Source organism: Rhinopithecus bieti, unplaced genomic scaffold (genome assembly GCF_001698545.2).
Source record: "Rhinopithecus bieti isolate Rb0 unplaced genomic scaffold, ASM169854v2 scaffold_26424, whole genome shotgun sequence".
NCBI lineage: Eukaryota > Metazoa > Chordata > Mammalia > Primates > Cercopithecidae > Rhinopithecus > Rhinopithecus bieti.
The window spans coordinates 672,952-692,908 of NW_016811744.1; the positions used below are offsets into that span (position 1 = coordinate 672,952).

General features: G+C 59.1%; 2 protein-coding genes across 3 annotated transcripts; one reads left to right on the plus strand and one right to left on the minus strand.

Annotated features, from left to right (window-relative positions):
* Positions 1-366: 366 nt before the first annotated feature.
* On the plus strand, positions 367-10,335 carry AEBP1 (AE binding protein 1). The gene is made up of 21 exons (XM_017894920.1): positions 367-658; positions 2,380-2,688; positions 3,238-3,309; positions 3,428-3,499; positions 3,608-3,730; positions 3,807-3,884; positions 4,695-4,772; positions 4,893-4,970; positions 5,074-5,127; positions 5,789-5,898; positions 5,980-6,119; positions 6,500-6,584; positions 6,688-6,785; positions 6,880-7,030; positions 7,294-7,417; positions 7,641-7,837; positions 7,928-8,107; positions 8,342-8,693; positions 8,775-8,914; positions 9,036-9,135; positions 9,370-10,335. Exons 1-21 carry the CDS (start codon positions 406-408, stop codon positions 10,032-10,034), a joined length of 3,459 nt encoding a protein of 1,152 aa, XP_017750409.1. The 5' UTR covers positions 367-405; the 3' UTR covers positions 10,035-10,335.
* Positions 10,336-10,463: 128 nt separating this feature from the next.
* POLD2 (DNA polymerase delta 2, accessory subunit) lies at positions 10,464-19,308 on the minus strand. Of its 2 annotated transcripts, none has more exons than XM_017894918.1 (11): positions 19,216-19,308; positions 17,543-17,818; positions 13,721-13,842; positions 13,396-13,519; positions 12,908-13,022; positions 12,592-12,790; positions 12,205-12,285; positions 11,894-12,051; positions 11,545-11,672; positions 11,080-11,181; positions 10,464-10,719 (listed from the first exon to the last, which is right to left on the minus strand). In XM_017894918.1, exons 1-11 carry the CDS (start codon positions 19,262-19,264, stop codon positions 10,559-10,561), a joined length of 1,515 nt encoding a protein of 504 aa, XP_017750407.1. In that variant the 5' UTR covers positions 19,265-19,308; the 3' UTR covers positions 10,464-10,558. The 2 variants fall into 2 exon arrangements, with proteins under 2 accessions (XP_017750407.1, XP_017750408.1); XM_017894919.1 differs by lacking the exon at positions 19,216-19,308 and adding an exon at positions 18,695-19,164.
* Positions 19,309-19,957: the final 649 nt, after the last annotated feature.

Below are 19,957 nucleotides of genomic sequence, written 5' to 3' on the forward strand. Positions count from 1 at the left end.
CTCGGCTCCTCCTTCTTTTCCTCCTTTTCCTCCCCGGGGTGGGGAGCCGGCTCCGGAAGCCCTGGCGCCCCCGCCCCGGCCCCCGCCAGCGCTTTGGAGACCGCTCTCCGCTCGCGAGTGCGCCACGCGGGGCCGGAGCGCCTATCGCCGCCAGGGCCTCGGAGCGCCCCGACCACCCCTGAGCCCCTCCGGCCTCGGAGCTCCCCAGCACCCCTTCCCGGGTCCCCTCGCCCACCCTAATCCACTCTCCCGCCCTTTCCCGGATTCCCTCGCTCACCCCATCCTGTCTCCCGCCCCTTCCTGGATTCCCTCACCCGTCTCGATCCCCTCTCCGCCCTTTCCCAGAGCCCCCAGAGCCCTTGACCCCTCGTGCCCTCCCCGGAGCCCCCCGCGCGTGCCGCGACCATGGCGGCCGTGCGCGGGGCGCCCCTGCTCAGCTGCCTCTTGGCGTTGCTGGCCCTGTGCCCCGGAGGGCGCCCGCAGACGGTGCTGACCGACGACGAGATCGAGGAGTTCCTCGAGGGCTTCCTGTCAGAGCTAGGACCTGAGCCCCGGGAAGACGACATGGAGGCCCCGCCGCCTCCCGAGCCCACCCCGCGGGTCCGAAAAGCCCAGGCGGGGGGCAAGCCAGGGGCGCGGCCGGGGGCGGCCGCAGAAGGTAAGAGCCCGGGGCAGGGCGGGGGCGTGGGGGTTGGCATCTCAGGTGGGAACAGGGGGATTCGGCAGGGTCTGGCCACTCCCCAGTCGTCCCAGGGAGGAATGGCTGGCTTACTAATGCGCACGCGAGCCCAGATGCCTGGAGGGACCCTGTGCCAGGCCGAGGTTAGCGCTGGCCTGTAGGCACATCCAGCACCCGGGCGGCAGAGCCACTTTTGGGGGCCGGTGGCTCTAGGGTTAGTGCTGTGGTTGTACAGGTCGCTCATCCCCATTCCTTCAGTATGCGACAGGGTCTAGGCTTGAGCCACAGGGGACTGTGCTGTGTCACCCCCTGCCATACTAATGGGTCCACTCTGCCTGTTGGTGGCACAGCTTCAGGTCGTCCCTTCCTCCTACCTTTGCCCTCCTACTCCAGGAGGACTCACATAGGTGAGAAGGTTGTTGAAGACCCCTTTTCCCACAGGGCTTCAGGTGGCGGTGAGCAGTGGGTGGTCCTGCATTAGTACTGGAATTAGATGAGGTGATGCATCACTGAAGCATTTAACCCATGGCCTCTTGCATAATCGGTTGTCAGTAAATCTTAGCTGTTTTCATCGTGGCCCTCTGGAAGGTGGCAGAGGGTCTTGTGATCCTTGTCTCCCAGGAGATTCCAAGGCACCATCCAACTTTCCTGATGTCAGCAGCCTCTCCTCTGCCACCCCAGCTCTAGATCTTTCCTGGCTGCTTCCCACACCCTGGGCTCCCTGTGCCCCTCCTGCCTCTGGCTCTCCTTCCAGGCTTGCTCTCCTGGCTCTGGGGAACCACTCTAGCAGCCCTGTGTCCCCTGGCTGTCTGCATTGGATAGCTTTCCTGTTTCTGCCAAACTTCCCTCATGCTCCCCACCTCTCATCAGGTTCTCAATAGCACTTCCAGCTCCTGCTTAGGGTCCTGATTCCCCATGGGAATCCTCACAACCAGTCCCCGCTCCCTCTCCCAGACTCTGAAATGAGTGAGCAGCCACAAGCTCCCTACCTGTCCTTTCTGTCCTGTGTGTGATCCCCGAACCACCCAGGACTCCCTATCCTTCTAACCAATTCCAAATCCCTTACTTCTCGAAAGGGGACCACTTCCTCTTCTTTGGGCTTCAATACTCAGCCAAGTCCAGGTCCCTGCCCAGATGTCCCTGGGCTCTGAGCCCATGGAGTTCCCCCCTGCCTTCTCCTGCTGGGGGCAGCTTTGTGGTAGGGCCTCCAGCAGCACAGTAGGTGCTTTTCTCTGAAGCTTTTCTTGCCCCGTAGGAGACCCAGGGAAGGTCCTGGGTCCATGTCCCTTCCTTTGTATGGCAGTTGGCAGGGATGACCAAATGCTCCTCCAGGCCTGAATGGCTCAGTCATCTCTCTGCCCCTTCTGTGCCCAGCACAGAATAGTGGAGTGGATAGTAAGGAGCCCCTGTTGAGGTTTTGGCAGGTGGGGGGATGAGGGCCTCCCTCTGGGAACTGGGCACCCTATGCTCAGTCTTTAGAGAGGTTGAGATTGGTGGTCACAGACCCAGACTTGCAGACAGAAAACCCGGGTCCGGATCCCAGTTTGCCACTTGGGCAAGTGACTTAACCTCTCAGTTTGTTGATCCGCACCGGGAACTGACAAAAGTTCCTGTGCCCAGGTTCTGGGCATCTAGAGAGGGACCTCATGGGGGCACAGAGCTGGCTCTGTTCATTTGACACGAGTCTGCATCTTGGACAGTGCCTCCGGAAAAGACCAAAGACAAAGGGAAGAAAGGCAAGAAAGACAAAGGCCCCAAGGTGCCCAAGGAGTCCCTGGAGGGGTCCCCCAAGCCGCCCAAGAAGGGGAAGGAGAAGCCACCCAAGGCCACCAAGAAGCCAAAGGAGAAGCCACCCAAGGCCACCAAGAAGCCCAAGGAAAAGCCACCTAAGGCCACCAAGAAGCCCCCATCAGGGAAGAGGCCCCCCACTCTGGCTCCCTCAGAAACCTTGGAGTGGCCACTGCCCCCACCCCCCAGCCCTGGCCCTGAGGAGCTCCCCCAGGAGGGAGGTTTGTGCCCGGCTCCTCTGGGGTGATGGGACTCTGACTGTCTGCTCTGGTGGAGGGAGGGAGTGGGAGGCAGGTTTCTGGGGCCCTGTTTCCTATAGACCTTCAGCTCCCCACTGATGGGACCTCACTTTTGCTGTAAATTTCACAATTTGATTGGTGGGCTCCCTCAGTGCTGTAGCCTCTTTTGGGTAGGGAGAGGGCTTGGCAGCCTTGTGGGTGGGACCTCTGTCCCCCAGGTCCCTGTCCAGATGTCCCTGGGCTCTGAGCCCATGGAGTTCCCCCCTGCCTTCTCCTGCTGGGGGCGGCTTTGTGGTAGGGCCTCCAGCAGCACCGTAGGTTCCCCAGAAGGTGGGCCCAGCTCTCTGGCCCCATGAGATGCCAGCAGGATGCTGAAGGCCAGAGGAGCTCAGTCCTCCTTGGAGTGAGCTTGGCCTCAGTAGGGTGTCCACAGGCTCTGTGTGGGCTCTGTGGGTGGCTGGTGGCCTGAGGTTCCCAAGGTGGTCAGAGCAGGCCTCCCGCCCACCTGCTTCTGGAACTCCTGTGTTGCAGGGGGGCCCCTCCCAAATAACTGGCAGAATCCAGGAGAGGAGACCCGTGTGGAGGCACGGGAGCACCAGCCTGGTGAGTGGCCATCATCTGCCTGGCCTCAGGGCCAGCTGCCCTGGCTGGTCGGACTGAGGGCTTCCCCAGAGTGGGCCTGGGTGGGGTTGTCAGGCAGCTACCAGCACTTTCCTCTCAGAGCCGGAGGAGGAGACCGAGCTACCCACACTGGACTACAATGACCAGATCGAGAGGGAGGACTATGAGGACTGTGAGTAGGGCCCTGCCAGCCCCGCCTGGGTCGGACCCCTGGCCTGGGGGATGCGCCGATGGGCCCATCCCAGCCTTGGGACCCACTCAGAGCCGGCCTCCCCCTCAGTTGAGTACATTCGGCGCCAGAAGCAGCCCAGGCCACCCCCAAGCAGAAGGAGGAGGCCGGAGCGGGTCTGGCCAGAGCCCCCTGAGGAGAAAGCCCCGGCCCCGGCCCCGGAGGAGAGGATTGGTAGGATGGGGGGCAGGAGAGGGGGTGCTGTGGCCACTGGTGCTCTGGCCCTCTCCTAACCTACCTGCCTCTCCAGAGCCGCCTGTGAAGCCTCTTCTGCCCCTGCCGCCCCCTGACTATGGTGATGGCTACGTGATCCCCAATTATGATGACAGTGAGTACCCAGCACCCCAGAGTCTGAGGGACATAGGCAGGTGGGGGCCGGGGGTGTGGTCAGGAGCCAGCTGGGGCGACTCATGCACCTTGCAACCCCACCTGTGCCTGTGGTTACCTCGCTGCCCTTGCTGTCCCCGGGTGCCCACCCCAGCCGCTGCCCAGTCTCCTCTGCCCTCAGGCTGGTCTTTCCTTGGCCATTTCCCTGGTTCCTGCTTGGCTGTGGCCCCCACTGGAGTGTCCCTAGGCACACACTCTGCCCTCTCACCCATGTGGGCTCCAGCCCTCCCAGTCCGGTGCTCTGGCTTCCCGCTGGCTCGTGGCCACCGCCCCGCTCTCTTCAGGGAGCCCAAGGGCTTTTACCTTCCCCTTGTTCATGCCCCTGCATCTCTGGAGCCCTCAGGTTCCCCTTTCTCCTGGGCGGTAGCCTGCGCATTGCCACTTCCCTGCCCCCAGATCCCCATCAGTGCCTCCAATGTCCCCCCATCTCACCCCCCAGCCTGCAATCCCAGGCACAGGTGCCAGTTGTCCCTCCAGGCCGTTCCCATGTCCTGGGCCTAGAGTCCTCCTTTCCCCGGGCCAGATGCTCCTGGGAGGCCTGGCTGGTGACTTCAGCAGGGTCTTGCTCAGCTGCCCCCGAGCTCGGGCTGCTCCTGACTCCTGCAGGACCCTCTCTCCCCACTCAGCTGTTCCCCATCTCCCGTCTTCCTCCCCTCTGGCGTGGTCCTGCCCTGCTGAGCTCCTGTGGACCCAGGAGCTGCGGCCCTGCAGCAGGGTCAGGGCGGCCTCAGCTGGCTCTCCCTCCCCGCAGTGGACTATTACTTTGGGCCTCCTCCGCCCCAGAAGCCCGATGCTGAGCGCCAGACAGACGAAGAGAAGGAGGAGCTGAGTGAGTGGGACCAAGGACTTCCTGCACCAGGCCTGCCCTGAAGGCCACCTGGGGCCTGCCTGACCCATCCCACGTGGCCCCCAAAGCCCTGACTGGGCCCTCCTACCTTGTACCTTCCAGAGAAACCCAAAAAGGAGGATGGCAGCCCCAAGGAGGAGACCGATAAGTGGGCAGTGGAGAAGGGCAAGGACCACAAAGGTGTGTGGCTGGGGCTCGGGGCCTGGGTCCCTGTGGGGCAACATCTGGACTCCTGATTGCCTCCCAGGCCCTTGGTGCCATGTCCTCCCTTCATTGTCCCTAGAGCCCCGAAAGGGCGAGGATGTGGAGGAGGAGTGGATGCCTACAGAGAAAGTCAGTAAGTGGGGGGCCCAGGGGGGTGAGAGTGGGGGCCACAGGATGGCGGTGCTGGGACAAGTGACTGGCTCAAGGCCACAAACAGGACCCAGGCCCCTGAAACCCTTTCCTACTCTTAGATTCTTGGGACCCAGAAGGGAGGGGCCCCGGGATCCCAGGACAGCCTCGCTTGGCTGCCCTAGCCCTGGACCCCAGGCTGGCCTACTTCAGGAGGGTGGCAGCTCCCCAGGGCCCCTAGCGGCTGGGCGTGGTAGGGGGAGGACCTGAGGCCTTGGTGGGGAGTGAGGACCTCAGCTACCTTCACAGGTGTCCCTGCAGGGCCATTGTGCAGACAGTCCCCATCTGTAGCTGCACCCTGGGGGAGTTCTGTGATTTCACGTGTGTCCCCTGAGAGCTGGGCATGGTCAGCCCATTCTCCAGATGGGGCAGCTGAGGCCCAGGGAGGGGAAGCACAGGCTGGGATTGGAAGCAGCTCCTGGCCTGGCTTTGAGTCAATTCCAGGTGGGCTGGTGCAGGGCACCAGGGAGCCACCAGCCAACCAGAGCTGCCCTCTGACTGGTGTCCCCGATGTGCCAGGAGTGGGCTCTGGGCTCCTTGGTTCTGGGTTTGGTGGTGGGAAGGATGGAGCTAGTGAGCCACCAGTCTGGGGTACACGTCCTCAGAGTGTCCCCCCATTGGGATGGAGTCACACCGTATCGAGGACAACCAGATCCGAGCCTCCTCCATGCTGCGCCACGGCCTGGGGGCACAGCGCGGCCGGCTCAACATGCAGGTGGGCATTGGGTTGGGCCCATCTCCCAACTGGGATGATGACTCCTCCGCCCATGCTCAGCCTCCCCTGGCCCCTGGACAGGCCGGTGCCACTGAGGACGACTACTATGATGGCGCATGGTGTGCCGAGGACGATGCCAGGACCCAGTGGATAGAGGTGGACACCAGGAGGACTACCCGGTTCACAGGCGTCATCACCCAGGGCCGAGACTCCAGCATCCAGTGCGTGGCCAGGCTCATGGGTAGTTGGCAGGGGGGAGTGGCTCCATAGGCATGGCTCTGTGTCCTATTAAGGAGATTCCAGTGGGCCCTTCTTTGGCCCAGCCAAAGAAGGCCAAAAAGATCAGTGAGGGGCTGACCCTGCCCATCCCCACTCCTCAGCCATGGTCAGTCAGCTCCTGTGTCCTGATGAGCACATGAGTTTAGGGACAGACCACCTGCCCATGGCTATGTGACAGGCATAGGACCCAGGCTCAACACCTGGGCTGTGTGCCACTGCCCTGCTAGCTCTTAAATTCCTGGGGCTCAGAAGAGGGAGGCTCAGGCCACCTGAGGGCCTGGAAGGGGGAAGATCCTTGCTGTGACCACTGTCCACTCCACAGTGACGATTTTGTGACCACCTTCTTCGTGGGCTTCAGCAATGACAGCCAGACGTGGGTGATGTACACCAACGGCTATGAGGAAATGGTGGGCCCCATGCCCAGGCTCCTGCCTCTGCTCCCATTGTCTGGGCGGGGGGCGGGCTCTCAGAGGGGTTGGCAGTACTGCTCTGAGGCCTGCCCCTCCCCAGACCTTTCATGGGAACGTGGACAAGGACACACCTGTGCTGAGTGAGCTCCCAGAGCCGGTGGTGGCTCGTTTCATCCGCCATTACCACTTCACCTGGCTGTAATGGCAGCCATGGCATGCCGCCTGGCAGGTGCTGGGGGTGCCCTTTATGGGCCTGTGAGGTGGAATGGCAGGGGCTGGCAGGGGCTTGGAGGGGAGGTGGGGTGCTAGGGTGGGCCACCTGGCACCCGGCTAAAGACAACCCCCCCTCCCTTGCAGCTGTCTACAGCTACTACGCACAGAACGAGGTGGTGGCCACCGATGACCTGGATTTCCGGCACCACAGCTACAAGGACATGCGCCAGGTTGGGAACATCTATCCTGGGGCTGGGAGTGGGACCTATCTGTCTGACGGGAGTGTGTGCCTGGTGTCACAGGGCCCAGTCCCTACTGGTTCCAGGGACGCTGGCTGTCCCTCACCTTAGGAAGGAGGCCAGTACCTGGGGGCTGCCTGAAGGGGTCATGCCTGTCGCTTGCCATAGAGTAGGCCCTGGAAGTGGATGGAAGGGGCATGGTCAGCGGGGGGACGGATTGTGTGATTGATTCCATGTCCTCCCCTCTGCCCCAGCTCATGAAGGTGGTGAATGAGGAGTGCCCCACCATCACCCGCACTTACAGCCTGGGCAAAAGCTCGCGAGGCCTCAAGATCTATGCCATGGAGATCTCAGACAACCCTGGGGAGCATGAACTGGGTGAGGGTCTGTGGGGGCCAGCAGCTGGCCTGCGCTGCTGGTGAGCAGAGTTCACCGCCTCCTGCCTGTTCTGGAGCCCCTCTGGGGATTCTGGCTTGTCTTACAGGGCCCTAGGAGCCCCAGCTGTCCCCCAGACCCTCAGGTGTGAGGTGGGTCTGGGTCCTTCCTCAGCTCCCCTGGGCCTTGGGAGACTGAGTGCTCACTGAGGCTCCCGCCCTTGCAGGGGAGCCTGAGTTCCGCTACACTGCTGGGATCCATGGCAACGAGGTGCTGGGCCGAGAGCTGCTGCTGCTGCTCATGCAGTACCTGTGCCGCGAGTACCGCGATGGGAACCCGCGTGTGCGCAGCCTGGTGCAGGACACACGCATCCACCTGGTGCCCTCACTGAACCCTGATGGCTACGAGGTGGCAGCGCAGATGGTGGGTTGAGGGTGAGGCTGGCCAGGGGCCAGGCAGCCCGGGCTTGTGGGGGTGTGGGTGGCCCATGCCTACCCTGCTGGCTCTCAACAGGGCTCAGAGTTTGGGAACTGGGCGCTGGGATTGTGGACCGAGGAGGGCTTTGACATCTTTGAAGATTTCCCGGATCTCAACTCTGTGCTCTGGGGAGCTGAGGAGAGGAAATGGGTCCCCTACCGGGTCCCCAACAATAACTTGCCCATCCCTGAACGCTACCTTTCGCCAGATGCCACGGTGAGGCTGCAGCCTGGCTGAGACGGCAGGAGGGAGCAGCTGGACCCTGGGGTCCTGGTGTTCTGGGCTTGGGGGTGGGGCTGACGGTGCCTGAGCTCCAGACGCTGAGGCTCTGGGGGTTGGGGGACAGGGAAGCATGCGAGTACTGGTGTGAAGCTTCATGGAGGGTGATGGGCTAGGTTGGGGATGGTGGCTGGAGGCTGCAGCCCTGGCCTCACGTGCTGGCCACTCCAGGTATCCACGGAGGTCCGGGCCATCATTGCCTGGATGGAAAAGAACCCCTTCGTGCTGGGAGCAAATCTGAACGGTGGTGAGCGGCTAGTATCCTACCCCTACGACATGGCCCGCACGCCTACTCAGGAGCAGCTGCTGGCCGCAGCCATGGCAGCCGCCCGCGGGGAGGATGAGGATGAGGTCTCTGAGGCTCAGGAGACCCCAGACCACGCCATCTTCCGCTGGCTCGCCATCTCCTTCGCCTCCGCCCACCTCACCTTGACCGAGCCCTATCGCGGAGGCTGCCAAGCCCAGGACTACACCGGCGGCATGGGCATCGTCAACGGGGCCAAGTGGAACCCCCGGTCCGGGAGTGAGTCAGCCTGGAAGGGGCTGTGGGCGGGGCCTGGTCCGGAGAGGGGCTGACTTTGGGTCTGTGTCTGTCCCCGGCCAGCTATCAATGACTTCAGTTATCTGCATACCAACTGCCTGGAGCTCTCCTTCTACCTGGGCTGTGACAAGTTCCCTCATGAGAGTGAGCTGCCGCGCGAGTGGGAGAACAACAAGGAGGCGCTGCTCACCTTCATGGAGCAGGTGGGGTGGCCAGGGCAATGTCTGGGGAGAGGAGGCTGCAGAGATTCCTGGACGGGCGGGAGAGAGCAGCGGACCACATTGGACCTTCCTCAGGACCAACAGCCCTCACCTGCTTCCCCAGGTGCACCGCGGCATTAAGGGGGTGGTGACGGACGAGCAAGGCATCCCCATTGCCAACGCCACCATCTCTGTGAGTGGCATTAATCACGGCGTGAAGACAGGTACCTAGTGTGCACATCTTTACCCCACCTTCCTGAGGGAGGACACTGCCAGAGAGGAGGGGGGCTTGGGGAACTCAGCGAGCAGGCTGAGTCTGGGGAGCCTGGGGGCGGAACCAGGGAGGCGGAGCCTAGGGGCAGGACTCGGGGAGGGCGGGGCCTAGGGGCAGGACTGAGTGGGAGGGTGGGGGCCTGCGAGGGGCGCTCTGGGGCAGCCGGATCGTCCTCCCTCCACAGCCAGTGGTGGTGATTACTGGCGAATCTTGAACCCGGGTGAGTACCGCGTGACAGCCCACGCGGAGGGCTACACCCCGAGTGCCAAGACCTGCAATGTTGACTATGACATCGGGGCCACTCAGTGCAACTTCATCCTGGCTCGCTCCAACTGGAAGCGCATCCGGGAGATCATGGCCATGAACGGGAACCGGCCTATCCCACACATAGACCCATCGCGCCCTATGACCCCCCAGCAGCGACGCCTGCAGCAGCGGCGCCTACAGCACCGTCTGCGGCTTCGGGCACAGATGCGGCTGCGGCGCCTCAACACCACCACCACCCTAGGCCCCCACACTGTGCCTTCCACGCTGCCCCCTGCCCCTGCCACCACCCTGAGCACTACCATAGAGCCCTGGGGCCTCGTACCCCCAACCACCGCTGGCTGGGAGGAGTCGGAGACTGAGACCTACACAGAGGTGGTGACAGAGTTTGGGACCGAGGTGGAGCCCGAGTTTGGGACCGAGGTGGAGCCCGAGTTTGAGACCCAGCTGGAGCCTGAGTTTGAGACCCAGCTGGAGCCTGAGTTTGAGGAAGAGGAGGAGGAAGAGGAAGAAGAGATAGCCACTGGCCAGGCATTCCCCTTCACAACAGTTGAGACCTACACAGTGAACTTTGGGGACTTCTGAGATCAGGGTCCTACCAAGGCCCCAGCCCAGCTCAAGCTACAGCAGTAGCACTTCCCAAGCCTGCTGACCACAGTCACATCACCCATCAGCACACAGAAGGCCCCTGGTGTGGACACTGAAAGGAAGGGCTGGTCCTGCCCCTTTGAGGGGGTGCCAACATGACTGGGACCTAAGAGCCAGAGGCTGTGTGGAGGCTCCTGCTCCACCTGCTAGTCTCGTAAGAGATGGGGTTGCTGCAGTGTTGGAGTAGTGGCAGAGGGAGGGGAGCCGAGGTCACTCCAATAAAACAAGCTCATGGCACAGACTGCTCACATTCTGAGGGGTCAGGGATGGGGAGGAGGGAGACCGGCTGGTGAGTGCAGGGGCTATGGTCACTGTGGGTACCCCTGCAGGAGTCCTGTACCCAGAGTGCCCAGGGCTCAAGGCTCACATCAGCAAGTGCTCAGGCTTTATTTACAATGCCAACACTGCAGGGAATGAACAGCCTCCATCTGGGCCTCTCTGGTCAAAACCGCCTTTTTGAGTCAGGGGCCCAGCCCCACGCCTCCCAGGTCATCATCCTCTGCCCCGAAGCCCGAGAAGCTAATGGGCTGGCAGGCCAGGCTGCGCAGGTTCACAAGGCAGGCAGTCTGCGTGGCACTGAAGTCAGGGACAGTCACCAACAACACTCTCTGGTCCTCAGGACCTGCAAAGAAGTCACACAGGACCCACTGTAGGTTCCAAGTAAGTCCTGCCTCAAAGAGAAGCTGCCAGAAATAAACAGGAGTCCCCGTTGGCACACAGTGGGGCAGTGACAACAGGAGACCAGAGATTAGCCTTGAGGAGCACACAGGCTGGGAGCTGTTCCAGCCCCTGCCCAGCTGGCCAGGCAGCTTGGCTCCCACAGTGAAATAATGGCTGCACAGCAGACCTCAGCTGTCCATCCCACAAGAGCTGGGGGGACTCCACAATGCAGGTTTTCTTTTCTGTCTCCAGGTGAGAACCTTGTTCCCAGGTGAGAGTGAATCAGCAAATCAGGCCTGGGCCCCCAGAAGACAAAAATTACCTTGGATGATTTTGGAGGCAAAGCTGGGGGTGTTGCCACAGAAGTAGACATGTGGGCACTCTGGGAAGATGAATGGGTCGGTTTTGTAGAAGGGGTAACAACCTGGAGGAGAACAGGCAGCTCTGAGGAGGGTTCCAGCTTCAGCGCTAGCACTCTGCACAGGATGTGGGGCTGCAGCCCCTCCTCCCACTGCAGGCCAGTAGGAGACCCCCAGTGTGACAACAGGAGCACCTCCAGATACTGTCACAAGACCTTGGCCCTGCTGTTGCTGCCTGTCGGGGTGGGGAGCCATTGGCCTTAGAATTAAGATTCCAGAGTAGCTTCCAGAGCAGGTGCCAAGCCTCTGAACTCCTCAGCTCTCAGCAATGCTGGCAAGTGCAAACCCACAGGGGGACCCTGTGCACTTCAGGGTCCTGCCAGGCCTCCTGGCCCTCTGTTCCCACCCCGTATGGCTGAGCCTGTTACCTAGAGTGTCAGGTGCTGTGGGGCTGATGTGACGGACCCGCAGGGTCCACTCCAGAATCTCCAAGTGATCCTCCATGCTGCTATATCGGAAAATGTCACTCACGTTCTGTCCTGATGTCCCCAAGAATCTGCAAGGCAAAGCTCAGCTGACCCTTGGCTATGGGTGCCACCCATAGTGGTCAGCCCAGAGCTCATCTGGCGCGCTTGTGGGGATACCCCAGAGAGAAGGAACAGATGCCAGGTGGGCCTCTGCAGGCCTGCCACCTTCCTGGACCCTCCCTCCCCTCCCCTCTTTGTGCCTCCTGAGGCAAAAGGCTGGGTCAGACTGAAGTGTGGCTGTGCCAGCTACCTGACTCCATCAATGGTGGCCTGGTAGGGGTTGGTGACCAGCTGGAGCGTGGAGTAGGCAGTGGCCAGCGGGAACATGCAGGGGTGGAGGGGCTGCTGGGGGAGCGTGTAGTTGGTGGGATCAAACTCGCCTGGCATCACGTCCACGGGCACTGAGGCCTGGAAGGCACAGGGCAGGGAGAGCTCAACCCCAAAGAAGCCCCCTACCCCAACTCCAGCCAATCCCCCTGCCCTCCTGCCTGCCTTATGTTGCCCAGTGGCAGCTTTGAAGACTGCAATCCCCATCACCCCTCCAGCCATAAGCTCACTCACACTCAGCTGCAGGAGGATCTCATCCAGCATCTTCACAGCCTCCACGCTGGCTGCCTGGGTTTTCTTGGTGAGGTATTTGGCCTGGAATAGAAGCCCAGGAAGCCATCAGGCCCAGGCGAGTCCCAGGCTCAGAGGAGAGCAGAGCCCCACCAGCTAGAAGATGCAGATGTTGTCCTATAGACCCTCATTCCCTTCTAGCCTCCCACCACCCTCAGCAAGGGCCTGGGCACGAGAAGCCCCAGTGCAGGAGGCCCCAGCGTCACTGCAGGGCGCTTCCCACCGACCTGCAAGACCCCACAGGGTACCCAACTCGCCATGGGGAAGGAGAGTCTTACAGGCTTGCAGCCTCCTGGGCTGGGGCTGAATGCAGCCAGGCGGGCTCCATACCTTATTGATAGAATCTCTGCTCTGGGTGCTGTGGCTGAGGAGGTTACCGGCGAGGATAACCCGGGAGACATGGGCGGCGCTGCACTGCTCCCCTTCGTCCCCAAGCTGCCCTGTCACCACATCCACCAGCAGCTGGGTGCCCAGCAGGCTCTCACCTCCACCTCCACCCAGGCCCAGGCCGGACACGAGCAGCACGAACCTATGGGAGAAGGTGGGGTCCTCCAGGGTGCCAAGAAGGGAGGCAGCCCCTCCTAGGTGCGACTCAAAGATTCCACTGACCATGAGCTGGTTCCGGCCCCCGAGAACTGCTGCTCACCTATCTGTGTCAAGTGAGGGTGTGGGCTTCTGGGGAGCAAGGTCAGCAAAGCAATGGTCCTCCACCAGAAACTTCCCATCGTCTCTCACGGAGCCAAACACAGCCAGGACAGTCCCTGGGGAGCAGTGGCATCAGGCCTGATCAGGGAGCCCCAGGTGCTACCACTCCTCCAGTCACCCCAACAGGCAAAACCAGTCAGTCCTCCACAACCACACTGGTGAATTCTCACCTAGGACTCCGGGAGGCATGTCTGCTTCCTGGGGTCACTGCCTTTGGATGGAGGTGGGGAGACCCATCTCCCAGCCAGGTCGCACCCAGTCTGACGGCCTCCGACCACCTGCAGCCTCACCTACCTCCTCAAGAACACATGTGTGCCCAGGCCACACCCCCCTCCACATCTCCCCAGGCTCCCCATTCACACCATCCCTAACACACTACTGCTGGGCTCTTCACCTGCATCACCCTCACCCCCTCATTGGGCTCCCTACCTGTAACCAGCTTTGACACATCAATGGTGCCTTTTAGTTTGATACGCTGCAGTTCATCTTCCAAGACCAGTTCATCAGCTGGGTGTATGTATTTGCTCCGAGGAGGCTGGGGGAGCAGGTTGTGCTGGAATGCAGAGACAGGAGGTATAATCTTGAGGCCAGAGCCCATCAAGGCTCTGGTGTTAGTGAGCTGGCACCCCGGCCCCCACCCCTCTGGAGCCCATCATCTCTGAACCTGCTTCCCCACACCCCCCACCCCCAGGGAGGTGTTCTAGGGGGAGGCCAGGTCTGCTTGGCGGCCCCGCCGTGTAGCGCCCTGCCTCACCTCCTCGCTGATCTCCCGCAGGATGGAGGGCTGCAGCGGCATGGCCTTGAACAGAGTGCCCACCACACAGCACTTCTCCCCAGGCTGTAGCTCACACAGCTTCTTCACCCCCACTCCACTGCCTAGGACACCAGGGGTACAGACTCAGAGATGAAGTAGCCCCACCCTGAGAGAGGCCATGGAGGCTCTGCCCAGCACTCCACGAGAGGCCAATCCCAGGGCCCTGGCTCTCGCCAGGAGAGAACATCAAGTGCAAGGACCCCCTGGACTTCAAGGTGACAGTAAAAGGTGAGTCAGCCACAGGAGACCAGGGACTCTAGGTGTGGTTGGGCCCTGGATGCCAAGTGTCCTCATGAGGAACAGAGAAACAGACACACAGACAAGAGGGAGTGTGAAGACGGGCAGAGTGGAGTGATGCGGCCACAAGCCCAGGAACGCCAGGGAAGAGGCCAGGAAGGACCCTCCCCTCGGGCCTTCAGAAGGAGCCAATCCTGTTGACATCTGGATTTCAACTTCTGGCCTTCAGAACTACCAGAGAGTAAATGTCTGTGTTTTTTTTTTTTTTTTTTTGAGACGGAGTCTTGCTCTGTCACCCAGGCTGGAGCGCAGTGGCACAATTTCAGCTCACTGCAAGCTCTGCCTCCGGGGTTAATTCCATTCTCCTGCCTCAGCCTCCCAAGTAGCTGGGACTACAGGCGTGTGCCACCACGCCCAGCTAATATTTTTTTTTTTTTTTGTATTTTAGTAGAGATGGGGTTTCACCGTGTTAGCCAGTATGGTCTCAATCTCCTGACCTTGTGATCCGCCGGCCTCAGCCTCCCAAAGCGCTTGGAATAGTGGTGAGGCACCACGCCCCGCCATGTCTGTTGTTTTAAGTCAACCAGTTTGTGGTGCTTTGTTACAGTGCCTACAGGAAACTAATACAAAGTACTGCTTCACTTATACCTAAATTACAACACTGGTTCTTAAAAAGAAGCATGCCAAGTCTCAACGCGGCCCTGCCCTACAAATAACTGCCATTTTCTTTAAGACTTTAGATTCTTCCACCCCACCCTCCACCCCTACCAAATGCTTCACCCTCTGAGAGCAGAGATACTCAAAATGCAGACCTCAGATCCCCTCCACCCATTCCATTCCCGTGGAGTCAGGTGGCCTTGTTTACCCAGGGCACCTGGGCACCGTCTTCCCCAGCCTCTTCTCAGGATTCTGAAGAGGCTGTGAACAAGAACACATGGGAGGGGCTCAGCACTCTCAAGAAGAAAGGTATGGAGAGTCAGTGTGGGCAGGAGGGAGGAATACAGGTCCCCACACAGCACAGATCCAGGCCTGGAGAAAATACTGAGGAGGTGATAGGGTAACGCAGATGCCAGACCAGCCCCTTAGCCTAGCTGACTCCAGCACAGCCTGAGCCCCTGCTGCCTGGGAAGAACCGGGAACATTCGTGAGCAGACAGAGGTGAGCAACTCAAAACAAGACAAGAAGGATGCCAGCTGCAGACAGCAATGCAACAGACTCCACATCCTCACCTATCCCACTCTTACTCTCTCCAGGTGGCCTAAGCACTGTACATGTAACTCAGTCAACCCTGAAAACATGCCAGGAGTAGATATCATCACCCCACTGATGCACAGAGCAACGTGTCCAAGGGCACACAACTGGGATCCAAGTGTGTGCCCCTGAGCACTGGGCAGAATGTCATCCCTGTAACTGACAGCAGGATAGCAGGATACTCAGGCAATGTGCTGGCACCAAGATCGAAACTGGATATAGAGGCCAACACTTGCTCCCACTGAGCCCACTGGGTCTAGGCCGGAGAGCGACAGCAGGCCATAAACAAGTAACTCGCCACAGTGACAAGTGCTGTGAACACATGGTGAGCTGAGGTAGAAAACGGAGGCCCTCATTGGTCAAGGTGGCTGTAAGTGGCCCCTCAAAGAATATAATACTTCAGCTGACAGTGGGGCTTAGATGGGGTCATGGGAAGACGAGGGAAAGAGTGTGCCAAATGAAGGGAAAAGCCTACGGCAGGAAGGGCTGGGCCGGTTTGGGGAACAGGTGAGTGGAGGGACCACTTTGGAGAGACAGGCTGAGCTTCAGTGAGGACATGCAGAAGCCACATGTAGGTATTCAGGGTGAGGGCCAGCCTCAACCACCAGGCCTGTGAGTGAGTGCTACTGCTGCTACACCGCTAGCAACACATTCATATTGGCAGCTGTTTGGTTTCCTGACCAGTCTGTGGGCACAGTGAAATTGCTGTCGTCCATCACTGGGGAGCTTTTTTGGCAGCTCCAATAACTGGGAGAGAAATGTGCAACCAGAGGAGGTGCTGCCAGAAAGAATCTAGAAGGTGGCATTGACATTGGGCCCGAGTAGTAACTGAGCTCTATAAAGAGCCAAGGAAGGTGTCCCGAGGGCTGAAAGGAAAGTGAGGAAAAGCTACCAGAGCCGCAGGAGGGAGCCCCCGATTATGTGGGAGAGGAGAGGTGACCAGCACTTTTGTCTCAGGTAAACAAAACAGAAAACATCCTGATACGGTTTGGCTCTGTGTCCCCACCCACACCTTATCTGTGTCCCCACCCACACCTCTTCTGGAATCATAATCCACACGGTGTTGACAGAGGGACCTGGTGGGAGGTGATCGGATCGTGGGGGTGGATTTCCCCCATGCTGTTCTTGTGATGGTGAGTGAGATCAAACCATCACGTGATCTGATGGTTTAAAAATGGTTGGCAGTTCCCCTCGCTCTCTCTCTCCTGCCATCATGTAAACGTGCCTTGCTTTCCCTTCACCTTCTGCCATGATTGTTAAGTTTCCTGAGGCCTCCCCAGCCATGCGGGACTGTGAGTCAATTAAACCTCTTTTCTTTATAAATTACCCTATCTCAGGTAGTTCTTTATAGCGATGTGAAAACAGACTAATACATATCCCTAATGAATTTGATGTTCTAGCTAGATGTCTGGGCCCAGTGTTCTCCTGGCTGCCTATAATAAGAGTTGATCTTGGCTTGGTGTGGGATGAGATGGGCTTCTCAAAGCTCCTCAGGAGATTCCAATGTGCAACTAGGGCTAAGATCCATTTCGCCTGGTGCCAAGGACAGTAAAAACAAGTAAGACTGGTCTCACCTACAAAATCCTCAGTTTAAAAAGATAATAGGAGATGGATTTGAAAACTACCAGGAAAGCCACTCTTATGTAAGTGGTAGGAATGGGGGAATGCGGAAGCACCCAAAACTCAAAGGGGGAGATGGGGGGCCCTACTTTACCACCAAGAATAATCCAACTGCAGGAGAGATCACCGAGGAAGAAAGGGGGGCAAAGAACAAGGGTTGTGTTGGCCAGGCCACTTTATTAGGAAAGACAGAGAGCCCAAGGGACAGGAAAATTCATGGCCAGCAAATATAGGGGCCAGGAGGAGAGGCAAACAGACATGAGTGAACAGAGGGGGTCCCCTCGAGACCAGAGAGTGCATCCTCACCAGTCTTGCCACACTGAGGGGCTCTCTGGCTACAGCACAGGCAAATACTTGAGTAATCTGCACTGAAGATAGGAAAACCATTTTCCTCTGCCAGTGAAATAATCACCATCACCGCCAGAACTAAGTCCTTATCTCCAACCAGCCTCTGAACTAAAACTAACTTCAAATCCACAAATTACTTAATTTAATCCTTGTTACTATCTTAAGAAGAAACTGAGGGAAAAAGAGGTTAATTTTCCCAAGGTAACAGGAGGTGGGATCAATTAGAGAAATGTTCCCGTTCTCTTGCAGAACATTTCTAAGTTCTGGGCTGGTGTGGGGGAAGCACCTTCCCAAACTCTCACTTACCCCAGTGCTGCTGGGCCCGGTTCTCCAGGAAGGGTCTCATTTGGATGAGGCGGGTGGCATAAATGTGGGCATACTGCCGGCTAAAGCTGCGTTCTCCTAGCCGGAAGGGTTGTGAGGAGTTGGTGTAGGTCGCCACTGGGACCCGGGCAAAGGTGGCATTGTTGGCTGATGGTGGGGACAGCAGAGTGTGGGTCCTCTGGGCAGCCTGCTCAGAAAACATGGCCACACTCCTGGCTTGCTTGGTCCACACAGCTTCGCCCAGGCCAAGGAGGGTCACTGTGAAAACACAAAGGCATTCCTGCTGCCCCGGCCCATCCCCAAAGCGGCAGCTCTCCTGCAGTCTCACTGCACCCAAAGGATGCTGGGAAAAGAAGGGGAACAGCTGTAGTTGACACTAGACATTGTGTACACTTGGAAATTTATCGTGTCTGGATACCGATGTCTCACCCTGTAGCAGTCATCCAAAAAGAGAAAAGGAAAGCTAGGAGTGTTTCTCTCATCTGCAGTTCTCCCCGAACCCCAGACTCAAGTGTCCTGTTCCATCTGGACAACTATCAGGGTCTCAATCAAGTTCAGCGTGCCCCAAATGGAATGCCTGATCTGCCTCCGTCCAGCTCTCCAGCACCTGCCTCATCTCCAGACATGAGGCCTGCCTTATTAAATAAGCCTCCTGTGAAATAATAAATCTATTACTAAATAATAAAATGAACTAAGCCAAAACCAAAACATAAATCAGTCACTGCTCTGCTCAAAACTCTCCAAAGTGTCCTCATTTCATTAAATAAGGCCCCAAGTCCTTACAACTGCCTATGAGATCTGCTCCACTGGTCCTCTACCCTCCTGGTTCCCACTCCTCCACCTTGGGTCCCTCCCCAGGGCAGGAGGCCTCTGAACTCTTGCTTGCCCCTCTCCCATATACCTATAGGGCTCACTTGCCCATTTCCTTCAAGTTCTTACATCTTTACTCAGATGTTACCTTGTGTCCTGCCCATCTGATTTACAACTGCAACCCTTCCCAGTACTTCAACTGTTATTGTTGTTTACAGCATTTACCTTCTAACAAACTATATTTTAAACGTATTGTCTGCCTGCTGCAATTAAACCATAAGCTCCAGGAGGGCTGAGATTTTTGTGTCTTATGCCACTACCCACCTGGGGCTACGAAGTACAGATGCGGTGAGTCCAACTGTGACGTTTGGGTTGGACACACAACAGATTTCCAAGAATAGTACAAAGAATATCCCAATAATTTCTTCAAATACAACTGAAATAACAGTTTGGATATATTTATGGATTTACTCCAACTGATTTCTGTTTCGTTTTACTTTTTTCGTACACCTACTAGGAAGTTAAATTCCGTAGCAGCTTGCAATCTATCTACACGGGACAGCACTGGCCTGGGACACAGGCTCCGCACACGTGTCTAACGAGTGACTAGTTAAAGAGTTTTCGGCTGGAACCTGTTTGATGGCGGTAGCAGCCAGGCCGCGCTGCTTGGGATGGGGCCAAGGGCGCCCTAGGGGCTACCCCAGTCACGGCGGGTGCCCCCGGCTCGGATCCACGCGGCAGCTGCAGAACGTCCGCCAAGACACCAGCCCACCGCCCCAGGAGCCCGGTCTCGCGGCCTAGAACCGCCACCCACAGCTTACCCCGTTTCCCGGGACCCTACTCACCGCGCTGCGCGCCGCATCCCGCCAATCTCCGCGCGCCTGCCCCGCCCATCACCGCAACTCGCCAATCCCCGCGCGACTTCCCCGCCCATCGCCTCAAGTCACCAATCGCTGCCTTCCTCGCCCCGTCCGTCACCAGGCGCCGCATCCCGCCGACAACCTTTCAAGTACCTGGACGTACAGAGAACGCGGAGCCCCACCCTCGGTTTCCTGGGCAACGCGGTGCTGGGGCTGGCAAGTGGGCGCCGCGGGTCTTGGGTTGGCGGCCGCGCGTGCAAGGGTTGGGCTGGCGGGAGGTGTCGTCCTCCAGTGGGCTGACCGCGTCACCCCTCCAGGCCCTACCCAAACCTCCCAGTGGCCGTCACCCCGCCAGGCCCCACAGTGGTCGCCCGCCGGCCTCCTTGGTGAAGCCCCCAGCGTCCCAGTTTTCCCCGCAGAGCTGCCCACTTGTAGCGATGGCGACACGCGAGGAGGATCCCAACAGAAAGAAGGCCCAAGGCCCACAAACCGGGCCGGGGAGAAGTAACCCTTCCTGAAGGGATGGCGCAGGGTGTCGGGGTTCCTCCCGTCCTGCCAGCGTCTGCGCCCGGGAAGTGCATTGGCGGTTTCGGGGTCCTCACGAGCCTGCCCATAGCTGCACAACAGCTTCCAGCTCAACACTCTCCGATCTCCAGTGTTCTCGTTGTCCCCGTTATTCGTACTCGTTCTTACCACCACGTCTTTCTTGAGTGCTGTCTGCCACTTT